The 16164-nt window shown below is 36.7% G+C and overlaps 2 protein-coding genes across 5 annotated transcripts in view; both read left to right on the plus strand.

Annotated features, from left to right (window-relative positions):
- rasgef1ba (RasGEF domain family, member 1Ba) overlaps window positions 1-6295 on the plus strand; it is a 68801-nt gene extending 62506 nt beyond the window's left edge. For all 3 annotated transcript variants that reach the window (XM_016290706.1, XM_016290707.1, XM_016290708.1), the window contains 5 exons: window positions 1373-1468; window positions 3107-3202; window positions 3433-3556; window positions 4009-4081; window positions 5614-6295. In XM_016290706.1, the coding sequence (XP_016146192.1) occupies window positions 1373-1468; window positions 3107-3202; window positions 3433-3556; window positions 4009-4081; window positions 5614-5638 (414 nt within the window). In that variant the 3' untranslated portion in view covers window positions 5639-6295. The remainder of the gene's footprint in view (window positions 1-1372; window positions 1469-3106; window positions 3203-3432; window positions 3557-4008; window positions 4082-5613) is intronic.
- Window positions 6296-10478: 4183 nt separating this feature from the next.
- LOC107599184 (cGMP-dependent protein kinase 2-like) overlaps window positions 10479-16164 on the plus strand; it is a 12344-nt gene continuing 6658 nt past the window's right edge. For both annotated transcript variants that reach the window (XM_016290700.1, XM_016290701.1), the window contains exons 1-6: window positions 10479-10964; window positions 11847-12013; window positions 12851-12964; window positions 13564-13669; window positions 14269-14332; window positions 15529-15606. In XM_016290700.1, coding sequence (XP_016146186.1) covers window positions 10483-10964; window positions 11847-12013; window positions 12851-12964; window positions 13564-13669; window positions 14269-14332; window positions 15529-15606 — 1011 coding nt within the window. In that variant the 5' untranslated portion in view covers window positions 10479-10482. The remainder of the gene's footprint in view (window positions 10965-11846; window positions 12014-12850; window positions 12965-13563; window positions 13670-14268; window positions 14333-15528; window positions 15607-16164) is intronic.

Below are 16164 nucleotides of genomic sequence, written 5' to 3' on the forward strand. Positions count from 1 at the left end.
AAATGTTTACAAGTTTAGGCCAAATTTGAGAGGGGTTGAGACCTTTAAGGCTTTAATTTTGAATCTGCACACTGTGTTTACTGTCTAAAGAGGGTTTTGTTTAGGTCTTGCTTTGTCTTTAGACAGGCAAAGGCCTTGAACTTGATATATGACTTATGCACGCAAAACACACACCTACACATTGTTCGGTCTCGCCTTGTGGCTTTCAGCATTTTGATGTGTAAATAGGGACTGTATGTCTAGTCTTCAGGGAGGTTCAGCCTTTGTATCTCAACACACAACACTTTTTCTTTTCTCTCACTCTGTCTTCCTCTAGTTTTACTCTTAAGACAATGGAGGATTGTATGATAAAAGGCTTAGTCATGGCGTCTCTGTAGATTCGAAATCTTTAATGTAAAAGCTGCAGATATTCACCACTAGTCCCTAATAAAGGTTATTACTTGTTCACTTAAAATGGCCTTGATAAACTATATGTAGCCTTGGAGTACTGTTCAAAAGGGCTATAATGCTATTTTTGATCAAATAAATGCAGCCTTGGTGCATAAGAGACTTCTTTTAAAAACATTAAAAAAATCTTAGTGACCCCAAATGTTTAAACCATTGTGTATCTATGAAACCTGCTTCTTTAAACTGGTTTAAGTGAACTAAGGCTGCACAATTAATCGAATTTCTAATCGCAATTACAATTATGGATGCCACAATTACGTAATCGTTCAAAGCGGCAATTAATCGTTCAAGTCCACTTATGTTATTCTGCACGCTTAAGATATGTTTTTTTTCTTTCTACATGTTATCTTAAGGGTTTTTCCATTGTTTTAGTTTTAGTATAACATTATAATACCATTCATATTTTTACTTTTTTTATAATTTAAAGAAGAAACCAATCCGATGTATATTTGACATTTGAGTGTTAATACTATAGAAGAGCATTAAAGGTTTTTCAGCTTGTTTATTTTCATATAAAAATACGGCATGCAGTTGCATCAAACAATGGTATAAACATCATTCAATGTAAATTGTGATAATTGTAATTAATAATCGCAATTACAATTTCAAGGGAATAATCGACAATTATGATTTTTGTCATAATCGTGCAGCCCTAAAGTGAACTGAACCTTTGTGGTTGTCTCACCTGCTGGCAAAAATTTGACTGAAGATTGAAAGTGCATGACATGGATCATCTTACTTGGTTCCCATTAAAGAATGTCTCATAATGAATAGTAACTAGAGTGACTCATGTTGGCTTTGGAGACCTAACCATGTTTAATGGGCTTAGAGCTCATTAGAAACTTTTGTTTGTAGAAACTACATTACATTTTTCAGGCCAAGTCCTGAGGTTGGTGCCTAAACCTGTTTTTATCTTTATTCGCAGCACCAGATGGATCCCTCTAGCAATTTCTACAACTACAGAACAGCGCTGCGTGGAGCCACTCAGAGATCTATCACTGCTCATAGCAGCAGAGAGAAGGTAATGTGCAGAATTTTCTCATAGAAATCATAGAAACGTTGGTTTCATAACAGTGTTTGGGTTCGGGCATTATGTACTTATAAAAAGGTTGTTTGAAGTGTGTGATATGTTGTATCGATATTTGCAACAAACGCAGCGAGGACAATGATAAAATCTGATTCATTACATAAAAGATGCCAGTGATTGGCTTAAAAGTGCAGATCCCAGTCCAGAAGCTTTGTATTTACACTAAATTGAGGTAGCGTCTGGCCTCTTTGGCCGAGAGTTATGTAATAACAAGGGTAGAGGACAGTGGGCCATTTGAGGATGATTTGCTGAGGGCAAGGCATCAAATGGGACATTCTGTTTCCTCTGCTAAATATGCTCCATTCTAGTTATAAAAACATGGCATTCAGCCAGTTAACAAAATGTTCTGATGCTCTTCAGTGTTTTCTGTGAGCAAACTCAATAAAATCCATCCGGCATCTGAGTGTGCCAAAAGGAAGCTCAAAACTGTTAATCTCTTCGTTAAAATGCACAACTATTTTGAGTGTTCTCATATATATATATATATATATATATATATATATATATTAGATATGTTGTTTGTTTTTGTCAAGCTTGGTAAGGATTGTTTTGCGTCTTCGACTGGTTAGGGAGGAGATCTTCGCTGTGTGGGTTTGGGTGGTGAGACAGAATGTTCCAGAGCAGTACTGGAATGCTTGGCTCTTCCGTGGGGGGGGGGGGGTCACAGGGGCCCATGTCACTTGTTTTTCTCTAAAATCAGATGTGTTTAGGCTATGGCAAGCATTGTTACTTTAAAGATATAAGAGACAGAATAAGTGCATGTTCCAGGACAGGAATTTCCACTGCAAACTAATTAAATCAGGAATGCATTACTGCTCTCTTAATGTCTTTAACTCATCAACTGGTTTGACTGCTCGTATTTTTGACCCTTTGTTTTGTTCACCGATGGATATTGTGCTTATTTTAAGCTTGATTTGAACTTGAGGTTAACTATTCACATGGGTCTGCACTCTAATTATGGCAGTAGTTTTATTTTGGCTTATTTATTTGTCTATTTATTTATTTCTCAGTTTTGGAGTGATGCTTAAGCTTAAAACGACTTATAATGTAAAACAAAAATAAATAAATGTAAAAAAGAAAAGAAAAGATTTTCAGGATGTTGATGGCATGGAATGATTTAATTGATTCATATTGTAAAATAAATTAAATAAATTAAATAAACGTATTGTATATATTTACATTTTCTAGTTTTTAGAATCATGTTAATAGCAAATTATTTATTTATTTTTGAATACAGGAGATTGACCCCTATATTTAAAGACACCTTTGTTTATCATGTTATACCTGAATTTGCTACAGCGGAGTTTAGATTTTGGCGTCACGTACACATCACTGCTTCCTTGTGTCATGAATCATTGCTATTGCCCTCCAAAGTGGCAGATCCAGTTGTGCTGTGCCCTGTAGGCTTCTAGAAGCTGTTGTAAAAACGGTTGCCTAGTGCAATCTTACTGTGACGATAACCCTTAGATGGACTCCAGTGAGGCTGCTCCATTTGGTTGCATGTTTTTTTTCTCTTAGTTTTTGGTCAGTTATAGCTGTTATGTAATCTTGTGTTCCCTTTTTGCCTTTCAGATTGTTATTCCTTTCTTCAGCCTCTTGATTAAAGACATCTACTTCCTCAATGAAGGATGTGCCAACAGGCTCCCGAACGGACATGTCAATTTGGAGGTAATTCCTGCCCTTTGGCTTGGCGCGATACATGCGAGCTAACATGATGCATGGCAACAACTGCCGTCACAGCTACTGAATAACAAAGGATGGTTGAGAAAACACTGTCACGTAGCAACGGAAGCATCCAGATTTAGTCCATTGACGTATGCATCTGTTGAAATTAAGTTTCAAGGGCATCAATTCAGTGGCAATGATTTCTAACAGAATGAATCTTGACTGTGCTGCAGAAATTCTGGGAGCTGGCCAAACAAGTGATGGAGTTCATGACATGGAAGAAGGTGGAGTGTCCTTTTGACAGAGACCGCAAGATTCTGCAGTATCTCCTGACCGCACCGGTCTTCAGTGAAGATGGTACAGATGTTTTTTAATGCTAGTTTATGATTAATTGCAATCAAGTTGAGGAACATTTTTTTTGCAGTGGCGAACATCAATCATATGCCCCTTCATTTCAACTTCTGAAATGCAAACATTGAGGCCAGACAGTGGTTTTGCTAATTAAACATAATTTATGCATTCTGTCTTGCTTTTTTCTGTCAATTTGGACTTCCTGTCTGAGCTAGAGCTCTTCTGCACACTCATTTTCTGCCACTCGCGTCATAAACCTGTTCTATGATAGTTGCGCAGTGAGCAAACAAGATCCCAGACACAAAGACAATTGCACTTGTCATGATTGCCTCGGGTGTGAAGTGCCGTCACGCTAAGTAACCAAGTGACACAGGTTCAGAACATTCCTCAAGAAAGAAAACAGGTGGCTTTGTTTTTGTTGCTGACACACTCGTCTCATCTCAATCATCTCTCAACAGCTTTGTATCTGGCATCATATGAGAGTGAAGGACCAGAGAACAACATGGAGAAAGACAGATGGAAATCTCTCAGGTGTGTATGATATGATTCATTCAGATGCTGAGATTATTCCTGACCTGTCTGAAGAGTAGTGACGTGCTAAAAGAAATCGTCTGTTTGCCAAATGAATAGCTAATGAACAGATTTAATAAAGAAAGGTTCCCACTGTCAGGCAGAAATCAGGGAATTTAAATTGTGTTGTCCAGGCCTTGAAAAATACTCATTAATAATGAATAAAATATAAAAACAATCATTCTATAATGGATGTACCTTCTTCTAGTAATGCTGTTCTTCTCGATGTTAAATAGTACTACTTTAGAGTACAATATGCTCACAATCAGAAAGAGCTTTATTGCCAAGTATGTTTGCACATACAAGGAATTTGTTATAGTGTCACAAACTTTCAGTACACAGAGACAACAACAACACACAGATAATAAAAATAAGATGTGAATAAAATACACATGCATAAATATAAACCACAAAAAAAAGAATAAATTGTATGTACAGGTGTGCTATAGATGGAATAGGAATAGAATAAAATAAAATAAGTTGTAGGGATGTACTAGGGTTTAGGGTGATAAATAAGTATAAGGTTATTGCACATACTGTACAATCCATAGTAATATATGATCTGTAAGCGAATCCTTCTTTTAAATGTTATTTTCAGTGAGACACTTCACAAAGTCGATCAGAATTGAAATGATTTGGAAAAAATTATTATTCACTAATAACAATCGCTAATCGTGCAAATTCATTAGTCAATAACTACAAACCTTGATTTAAGCACATTATTTGAAAAATCATTTTCTATTATTTTTTGCACATAGTTTGCTCACTAGAACAATACATACAATCTAAATTACTGAAATAATTATATTGTGTAGACTTCATGTTTTACAGTATTCTGTCACTTTAAAAAAATAAAAAATAAATGAACAACCGACAAAACATCTTCCATTAATGCTTGCCAAAGATCACGCAGCGATAGATACACACACATATGTGCTTGGAAAGGATGAGACCTCTTGGCTCTTGCTTAGTCACGTTTCCTGATAGCTTTACAGCTCAGGAGGGATGGATAGAGAGAGAGAGAGAGAGAGAGAGGGGGGGAGGAAAAGCGAGTTAGCGGAGGCAAACGGTGGGCTGCTTTTTTTTCCCCCACTGCGACAGGATCTGTCACAGCACCAGATTCTGTCTGTATCAGCAGTTCGTGCTCCACCCCACTCGACTCTCAGGATAGTAGCCCTCCAGGAAACAAGGCAGAGAGCTTCCAGGAAAAGACATTCCAGCTGAAGAATAATATCTATAGGGCAAAGTTGTCTTTTATTGCTAGTCTGAAACCAGTTTATACTTGATTTATCAGGTGTAGGGCACTGGACTTGGATCAGCACACAGGGCAGACACTACACAACGTGTCCACATTTATTTTTTTTTGACCTTAAAATGTGACAAACCATCGAATGCTCTGTATTTTTGCTTCTCCATTTTTAAGATAGATCATTTTGAATAATTGTATTTGGCTGTTCTAATCATTTAACAACTCTTCTTCTTTATTTCTGTAGGTCCTCGTTGCTGAACAGGACATAAATCCTGTGAGGAGCTCAAAATCAAGTGAACCTTCTGACAAGCAAGCTGTGTCCCCCTTTTGCCCCCTCCAAAAGTGAGAAGTATCCCTGTTTTTCAAGGGAGATGACAATCCATGTTTTGCTGAACGGTGCATTTTTATGTTGGAAAGAGCAGCATCTTTTTACAAGGCCATTCTCTTTCTGTCTTTCATACTGGATATTTCAGTCTTTTTCATCTCTTTGTGCAGACTTTTGTACTACCCCCCCCCCCCTCTTTAAAGCATGATTTGAGCAGAAGGAAAAATGACATGTCCCTTGTCTACAAACCAATTCCAGTCTATGCTGTCGTTCTTCTCAGTTGACTGTACGAGTTTGCCGCTGGTTGGTAAACTCAATTGGAACAGGTTGGGGAAAAGGAAAAAAAATAAAAGATTATAAACCAGCATTATGTGTACTGGGTTCCAGTACTGTGTATTTTTATTGTACCTGAAGCATTAATTTAAGTATCGATTTATGTTGTCACTATTTTTTGATATTGTGTTTGTCAGTTTTTTATGCATATGAGATGTGAGTAATGCATTGCTTTAACCTCTGTGAGTGACCATTGATGTGTGCGTGATAAACCCGCTGAGGGCTGCCGAATGCACTGGATGCTTCTGTGAATAAAGATGTCAATTCCTTTCTTGTGTAAACTCTTTTGTGATAATTCTGCAGCATTAATAAGCTCCCCCATCTCTTTTTTTCTTGTTGTCAAGGCTTCGCTGTAGACGTATGTTGACTGTTGATGGAAAGACAGTGTTCGTTTGTCAGTGTTACAGTTTGGTGATATTTTCAGAAGTACAGCTCACTGTGTGATAATTGCACACACGCATGGCCGCAGCAGAGGGGAATGGTGTAATGTCGTCCTGTGGTGGTGAAGTGGAAAATGACATATAGGCTAGGGGCCCGTGTTGTACTTATCAGGGAGGAGTTGATTACATGAAGGCCCTTCATACCTGTCTGTGCTAGTTGGGATTTGAGTCCATTTGTATGATGTATTAAATTTTATTACTGTTATTTTGTTAATATTTTCTATTTTCCTTTGATTTTATTTATTGGCCTCAAAAATATCTGTAGTTGTCCTGTTTTTGTCTGCTTTGTTTTAAAACATTTTAAAGATATTTACAGGCTTTATTATATTCTATGTTATTTTGTACTAGGTACATGTTTTATAGTAATCAGATATTGCCCTATCTAATATTTTATAATGTTTATAAAAGTTTGTATGAGGAAAAACGAATATTTGAAGGTACTAGCACATATGAAGTTAATGTCAGTCAGTCCCTTTTTTTCTTATTGGAAACTCCACAAATGCATACTTTGTTTTGTTTTGTTTTCGGTGTAAATATCATGTCTTTTTCTCCACTCTGTATATTGCTATGTATTTTGATCGTTCAGGCAGAACTTCATGAATAGTGGTATGGAGTGAACAAGAAAAAAAGTGGAATTAAAGAATGCCTATGAAATGAAGCTATTTGAGACGTCTTGTGTTTTTGTGTCAATTCTGTTAGGAAACGGTCATTTTCAATAGGCAGAATATTCATATTAAAAAGATTTGCTAAGTGAATAATATTCTGAGGAGATTATTTCTAGGTATAGTATGTACTGAAGGTTTTCTTTTTATATACCTCCTAATGATACGCTACCGTTCAATAGTTTGGGGTCTGAATTATTATTATTTTTGAAAGAAGTCTGTTATGTTTACCAAGGCTGCACTTATTTGATGAAAAATAAAACCATAACATTTGGTTTTAATAATAATATTATGTAATAATCAGTATTGTAATAATATTATTACAACAACTATTGTAGCCTACTGATTTAAGGTTATGTTCCAACTTTGAAACATCCTGATATTAATATGCCAATAATGATTCACCGCTTTACATATTGTAGCCTACAACTTAAAACTTCTATTGTAATATATGTATATTAATATATTCTAAAAAATGTAATACATTTATTCCAGTGATGACAAAGCTGAATTTTATGATTTTGTGCTCAAGAATCTTTTTTTAAATATTATTAATATCACTGTTGAAAACAGTGTTGCTTAATAATTTTGCTAAAACCTTTACACATTTTTTAAAATTGAAAATAAAAAAGTGTAACAATGTGAAAGTCTTTACTGTCACCCTTGATCAATAGAACCTGAATATTTTTTATTTGATAGAATCCTGTTCTATGCAATGAGTAAATCTAAACAAACAAAAAAATAAATAAATGTTGTAGAGCAGGGGTCGGCAAGTAAGTTTGGCATCGGGCCAAAAAAAAATGTCCCCCTAGATGGCGGGCCAGAACATAATATGCTATATATATAGTCAAAGGATAATTTAAGGAATTAATTGATGAAAAATGCAACTAGAATTGCCTGAGACAGACTGTTACAGTGTCTTTTGTAACTGGTAGTGTTAAATCCTGTAGGAGGACAGTCATTAACTAAAAGTCACACTTGTGTCGTGGTGTTCGGGTTTTACACTGGATAAATGAATAAAGTAGAGTAGCGACCGCAGATTTTTGAAGGCAAAATCACTAAAGACGAAGTGATTGTGAGTAACTGTTGCTGTCATGGCAGATCTATTTCAGAACCAGTCGCTAAATAATTTGGCTGCGGGCGCGGGCCAGTTTTGGCCTCCTGTTGCCGACCAGTCTTCATGATTGGCCTTGTGCAGTCTGTAAAGTTCAGCTCATCAGACAGTCCTCCAAAGATCCTGACTCACCTGGGGGTGGTGTTGTTGATGAGTTCAGATGAACAGTGATGAACAGTGATGCTGTAATGAGTTTTTTGGCTAGGTTGAGCTGGAAATGTTCATTTATCCAGCCTGAGATTTGTACAGGATTTAGGTCCATGCAGGATCAGCAGACTGGAGTGAGCTGGGAGTCATATAGCGCAAGAATGATGGCACCAAGTGATGTATTTTGAGAAGAGGAGGGCGCAGCAAAAATGTCAGAACAAGCCATTTTCTGAAAGTTGTTGATTTAAAATGAGGAAAGTCAGTGATCTGTCACCAATTTATATTGTATATGCAGATTTATGTAGCATACGCAATGTATTTATATAAATTATAATAACTGTAATGACAATGTTTGAAAACAATGTTAAAAAAAGCCATGATGTACATGATGTAGGCTACTGTACACATTCAACGTAATGCAGGAGAAGAGAAATGGGCCTCTGTCTCCATCTACTGCTCAACTATCAAACCATCCGAGTTCTAAGACAACTGTATATTTGTTCAGTAGGGTCAGTAAAGCTCTTGCAAGTGGAATTGTGATGGTTTGAAAAAATATATATAGAATTTTGTAATATAATTTTGTGACAGAAATATCTATTTGTAATAGGCTATGTATTATTTAATGTATCTGTGTTTACATGTATAAAATATAGGAATACATAAAACAAAAACTCGTTTGAATAATCGTTTATAATCTCAGTATTCAATTAATATTTGCTGAAAATATGTGACGCACAGTTCATATTAATGACAGCTTTGAATGATGTATTAGTCATTTCAATTGCCTCAGGCTTCAGCCTCTCTGATGCAACTCACTGGCTCTGATTCACGTAAATGCAATTAAATCAATTCAACTGACTCTGGGATTGCTGTAATAGTCCAGCACTGTGAACTCTCTCTCTCTCTCTCTCTCTCTCTCTCTCTCTGTGTGTGTGGGTGTGGATACATGAATGTACTTATAAAGTTCTATAGCTCAGGCTCAGTCGATATGATTTAGGTATCAATGCAATGATGGGATAGAGTCTAGTTTGTTCTAATCAGTTTCATGACTAGTTTGTACACTTTTTACTTCAGCAAATTTTTATAGAATTGCTTCATTTTTAGAACGTTTCTGATTGTGATATGCATTTATGCTGTGCGGGTGAGTTGGCACAACGGAGCATGCTGCTAAACAGCCTATAAAAGGCTTTTTTTCAGTAATATGAAACAGTTATGAAAGAGAGAGAGTGAAAGCACATGAATGTACATAGAAACGGTCCGTAAACTCCATAGGATTTCGGTGTCAATGATGGAATAGAGTCTAGTCTGTTCTAAACAGTTTCGGGATTAGTTTGTGTGTACACGTTTTACTTCAGTATATAGTAAAGTATAGGTTTGTTTTGTTTAAAAAAAAACAGATATTGTAATTAATACACAAAATTTAAATATTTAAAACGTGACATTTAAAACAACAACATCTCAGCAGGAGAAAACATCAACAAATAAATGAATAATCAAGTGATGACATAAAACTGAGAGAGAGAGATCAATAAAATATCCTGCTGGCATGAAGACTGCTAAAGGGACTGAGTGTAGTTATTGTGGAGAGATGACACATGCTGCCAGTAACCTATATGTAGCCTGTGTGTGTGTGTGTGTGTGTGTGTGTGTGTGTGTGAAAAGAACTCAAATGTTTTACTAAATTCACTTGACCTAATGAAAACACAGTAGGCAAAGATTACTAAATCTATTACTAAAGTAGATCACTTCAAAAATACAAACAATTATTGGATTTTATTGCAATGATATAGACCTATTGTTTTATATATGGGACATAAGTAATATAAGTTAAGCAATAATAAGTAAGTTCTAATTTTGTTTATAATCACTTCTTATAAGATTAGGAAAAGTATCAGCCTGGTATGTCAATGTTAAATACATTTTTCAAGCCATTAAATTGGCATCAAAAGAAAAATAAAGGTTAAGACTAAAATATTAAATATTTTATAATTGTTAATCATATTAGACTAGAATCATTTTAATTGTATTGTGTGATGCCATTCCACAGCAAATTGAACTTGATCATCTTTTATTGTAGAATAAAAGTGCCAAAATGGGAAATGGATCGATGAAGCTGAACCCTCTTAAGCAGGTCAGTGGCTCCGCCAAATCTAAAAACAATGGAGAATCAAGCTCGGTTTCTCAAGTTCTCAGAGTTAGAGTGGAAGAATTGGAGAATCAACTAAAGAAGAAGGATGAAGACTTGAATACCAAAGAGCTTCAGATCAAACATGTAGAGGAGCAGCTGGCCCAGCAGAGACAGACCATCTCAGAGATCTCTGACACTTTGAGGAACAAGTGTCTACAGCTCAGCAAGCTCCAGGATGCACTGAAGAATCAAGGGGAGTTAGGTCTTCTGCTATCACCTATCAAAGAAAGGGTCAGTCAGTGTCTCACTGGCCTGCTTAGAGATACCCTCAACAGGAGGAAAGGAGCAAAAGCTGGAGTTTCTGCCGAACCTTCATCTAGAACATATGATTCCAGCGGTATACCAAAGTTCTACTTTGAGAGTGCACGAGTCTGGAAAGAACAAAGGTGAGAGATCTGATTCATGTTCTGCTTTTGATCACAAAGGCAATTCCTTACTATGTTTGATTGACAGTTGTGGTCATGGTAGTTGTTGGGTTGTGTATATTTAAGCAAAAGGCGAAGAGAAGAAAAGAAAAGAGAGGATAGCTGTGATTTTATATTATATTATATTATAATGTCTGCAATATGTGATGAATTAATACTGACTAACTTTTTAGATACAGCATTGCAGGTTATTTTGTATATTTTGCTCGGCCAACAAAATACTTCTAAGCGAAGTCAAAGCAGAATTTGTTGCATTCATTGTTTTTAAAAGAATCGGTTGAATGAAATGTGTTCTTGCTTAACTGGCAGATTTGTGTGAATTAGGGATTGATTAACTATTGGTTAAAATCATGAGTAAATGTGCTTTATGTTTGTGAACTCTAAGGCTTCAGGTTACCTTAAAAGGTCATGTAATGTGTACGTGCTATATACTGTATGTTTGTGTATTTGAACAGGAATATTCATTATTGTATCAAGCATCCTCAAAGAGCTAAAATAGATGTGCCATTTTTTTATGTTGGTAATTAGTCAGTGTTTTTCATATGCTAAGCTTCTGGGAGACCATGTGCGGATGCTCATTATGTCAGGAGACTTAAGTTGGTCTAATCTGCCTGCAAAACACCATGCTGAGATTCATTATCTTGTCTCTATTCTAACACTTAAAATGAAACAACTGGTGCGCTTCATAGCGTGAACTGTCCAATTAGTCCGTCTTAAATAATATGAATAATGTGACAGTCAAAGAATAACAACATTACCGCTATCACAGTTTCAAGCTAAACAGTATTCTTTTGGACATTTCATTTTTCATTGTTCATCTTCTAACAAATGTGTTTCTAACAGTATAAAGAAGCTCCTCACAGATGCTTTGAATAAGAACCAGTATCTGAGAAGACTTGAAGTGCAACAGGTCAAAGACATGGTGGAATGCATGTATGAGAGGACGTACCATCAGGGAGAATACGTCATTAAACAAGGAGAGCCGGGAAACCACCTGTTTGTGCTTGCAGGTACAAATTGAGTAAATTATTGTATTATTCCATTATAATAACTGATAGGCATTAATATCAATAAATCAATCAATCAATAAATCAAACCTCTACAAATGATTCAGAATGCAGCGGCATGACTGGTCTTCAATGAGCCCAAAAGAGCCCATGTTACACCTCTCTTTATCTCCTTGCACTGGCTGCCGGTTGCGGCTCGCATCAAGTTCAAGACATTAATGCTTGCATATAGAACAGCCACAGGCTCAGCACCCGCCTACTTCCACTCACTACTACGAATCTACATCCCCTCCAGAAGTCTGAGATCCACTAGTGAGCGACGCCTCGTGGTACCATCACAGAGAGGCTCAAAATCACTTTCCAGAACATTCTCGTTCACCGTTCCTGGCTGGTGGAATGATCTTCCCACCCCTATCCGGAATGCTGAATCCCTGACAACTTTCAAGCGGCAGCTGAAAACTCATCTCTTTAAACGTTACTTGACTTCATTTAAAAAAAAAAAAAAAAAAAAAAAAAGCTTTTCTAGCTTGTACTTATTTGAACAATGCCTAAAACTTGGTATTTCAAGCACTTCATGTGTCTGTTTGCCTCTTTAAGAAGAATCGCTTTATGTATTCCTCAATTGTAAGTCGCTTTGGATAAAAGCGTCAGCAAAATTACTAAATGTAAATTTAATATAAAGATAATACTGTATGAGGAACCCTTTTAAGCCAGTTTTAGTCATTAGCTACCACCATTCAATATAAATCACAACTGTTTTCTCTTTATGAATAGGACAAACCAAAGTGAATTAAGGTGCAAAAAACACAAATTGTGTTTAAGTACTGTTTTCTCTTACAGATGGCAAACTAGATGTCTATCAGCACAACAAGCTGCTCACATCGATAGCAGTCTGGACCACATTTGGTGAATTAGCCATCTTGTACAATTGCACCAGGACTGCCTCGGTCAAAGGTGAAGTATTTCCTTGGGCTCCATTCTATTTCTCTCAATGAGCTGTTTCTGACAAATATGTTACATAATTGGTTAACCGAGAATTCAAATTGTCCTTGCATGGCAGCTCGGTGGGTTTATTTCATGCTGTGACCATGGATTGGCCTCATGTAGCCACAGGCTATCAAATAAACACCAGCGAGAACTAAAACAACATTGTGTTGTCTTGTAGCCTTAATCTTATTGGTTTGGCAGTAATTTTGTTTGTTTGTTTGTTCGCGTGGCCGGATGTCAAAAACCTGTTCATAAATATCTTTTATTCCCACTCCTAAAAAAACACAGATGTGTGGTAAAACATGATTTTTACCAGTAATGTTAAATTATAAGTCATTATATTTCAATGGTTAATTCTTAATGTGACTGTTAAGAGTCGTTGATACTCAAAACCTATTAGACGTTTTCTTCCTCTACGATAAAATGTAATCACTTCCTAATGACCCTACTGGAAGCAGCTGTTGTTTCTTGGTTACTGAACCACTGAAGTTTAAATGGACGCCACTCAGCAAGGAACGAGGAAGCTTCTTGTATTTCCCTTACCTGCGGTTTTGTTATGATCGCAGCTGCCAGCAATGTGAAAACATGGGCCCTCGATCGAGAAGTTTTTCACAACATCATGCGGATGACTGCCGAGGCTCGACACGAGCAATACCGCAACTTCCTGAGGAGGTAATCCAAACTGCTCATCCCTCCCACTGTTTACTGTGGTGTCCTACCACATAATGTGTAGCCAAGCATTAGCTGGACCAGAAAACACCACAGAGTGTTTTTTGCATGAAATGTTGTGGCGATCAAACAACGCTAGGATTTTTTTGGGTGGCATTAGCCATGCTATTGATAATGAAAGTCACTGGTTGAAGTGACCTCTGTGACCTTGCTTATATAACTATCAGTTTAAATAGCAAACATGAAAGGAGGAAAATGCAATAATTCAATTTGAGGGCTCTTGAAGACATTCTAATAAGAAAATATTGAGAGATCTTATCTTATATAATCTTATATAAGATTAAATAAACACAAATGTTCTCCATAACCATCACTTCATTCCGAGTCGAAGGGGAAGTCTTAAATTGCTTGTATTAGTTTAGCCATATGACAGACATAGATCTAAATAAATAAATAAACCAATGTATTTTATAACAGATGAACACTGGACTGATTTAATGTTGAGTTAAATGCATAAGAGACAAAAATGGCAAAAGTTATATTTAGAAAATCAAATGATCTTGCAACTGTTCTAACATTTTATTTATTTATTCATTTTTTAGTGTTTCACTTCTTGCCAGTCTACCTGTGGACAAACTAACTAAGATTGTGGACTGCTTAGAGGTGGTAAGTAAAACCTTTTAGCATTAATAATAATAAAAAAGAAAAATAACCAGTCCTCTCAGATCCAGTATATCCATCTGTAGTGAATACTTGTTTTCAAATGTCTAGATCCAAAGGGACAAAACATTGTTGATATTACATCTTTCTTCACTCTGGCCCAGTATATTGTTACCATATTTATTTGACTAAGGCTGAGCGAAGTGTTCACTCCAATTGAGGGGACGAGTGATTTGTTAAAGATGTTTGTAGCAGCCAGTACAGGCTGCTGACCGGTTTATTCCATTTCACCATGAGGGGCCAAAGTGAGTTTTTCTAAAAGAGTGTGGGCTTTGTCAACTCAATGTCAAATAAGCCTCCTCGTGTCCTTCCATGCTGAAAAAACATCAAGGACATTCTTCTCGATTGTCGGCCCCTGGGGTCGAATGGGAGAATGTCGTTATTCAATCACCCCGATGGAGCTGATTATATTCCCCTCTCTAGGGGTAAGGAAGCAATGTAACCCAATAGTGGCCCAGATGTTTTGGACTGAAACATGCAGATAATGTGGAACTCTATCATTAAGCAGTGGGGAATGGAATGCAGACGGGATGCTAGGAGCAGACAAATGTTTTGAGACCCTCAGAGGAGTGTGGCATGCCTAGAGAGCTTCTCTAATGAAACAGCAGAGCTCTGTCAGAAAGACAGTTGGGGATGGAGATCACTTGAGAACATGGACCAGAGAAATGAATGCCTTGGAATGTCTCTGACGGACAATGTTCTAGAATGGTTAAATGATTACGTTTGGAACTCAGGTTTCAATGTCATTTGAATCATTCCATTCCACTGTAAATAGAACATAATTTTTGCAAATCACTTGAAAGCATTCTTGGTCTCCTTTTGAATTGGAGGGATACCAGTTCATTGATCAGTTCAGTTATTCAGTTTAATGCAACAGTTATTGTTATTTATTATAAAGAAGTTGAACTGTTAGTGAAGGGCTACCTTAATGTCACCAATACAATTTCGAACTGCTAACTGCTAATGTGAAAACACATTTTAGTAAGTTTGACAAGTACGTAAGCAGTAAATGTAGGAGGCATATCTACTTATATCACTGTAGAAGCAGACATGGGAATATGAATCTCTCCGGGAATATGACAGCACTGGCTTGATGGTTAAATCAATAGCTAAATGAGTTTTGTCTTGTGTTTCCTGATCAGGAGTATTATAATAAAGGAGACTACATCATCCGGGAGGGAGAAGAAGGAAACACCTTTTACATAATTGCCAACGGAAAGGTAATTTGCAATATATTATCATCAATTTGTTTTGCTAGACTTGGTTCTGTGCATTTATTGCATTAGTGTATTATGCTTAACACTGAATTGTTTCCCATTCCATGGGGTTGCTTAAAATGAAATACAAACACATTTAAGATGGAGGTTGATGTGCCTTTTCAGTATGATCATTATTGATTTAGTCCTTCCCAGAAACTTTTAGTAATAATATAGTGAATAGCCCTTTATCAAGCCCACTGAATACAACAGGTACATTTCTGAAGTATTTATTACTGCCCGGTATAGAGGTTATGCTATATACCACCAAAAAAAACAAAAACAAAAAGTGATTTAACCCACTCGAGGCAGCATTTTTCCACTCCGCTAATCCTCATGGACTTCACTGCAGATGCTGTTCTGGGTCTGTGGGAGGTCGAACGCTTTCAGATAAATCAGTTATTCGACACTGAAGGGGTTAAGAGACAGGACTCTCCGCTGGGAAGCAACAGGAACTGTTTAGCATGAGCTAGTCAGGCTTGGATCCCCTGTTGGTTTCTGCTTCGCTGTCGCTCAAAATGG

The sequence above is a fragment of the Sinocyclocheilus grahami genome, unplaced genomic scaffold, assembly GCF_001515645.1.
Source record: "Sinocyclocheilus grahami isolate Dianchi unplaced genomic scaffold, SAMN03320097.WGS_v1.1 scaffold262.1, whole genome shotgun sequence".
NCBI lineage: Eukaryota > Metazoa > Chordata > Actinopteri > Cypriniformes > Cyprinidae > Sinocyclocheilus > Sinocyclocheilus grahami.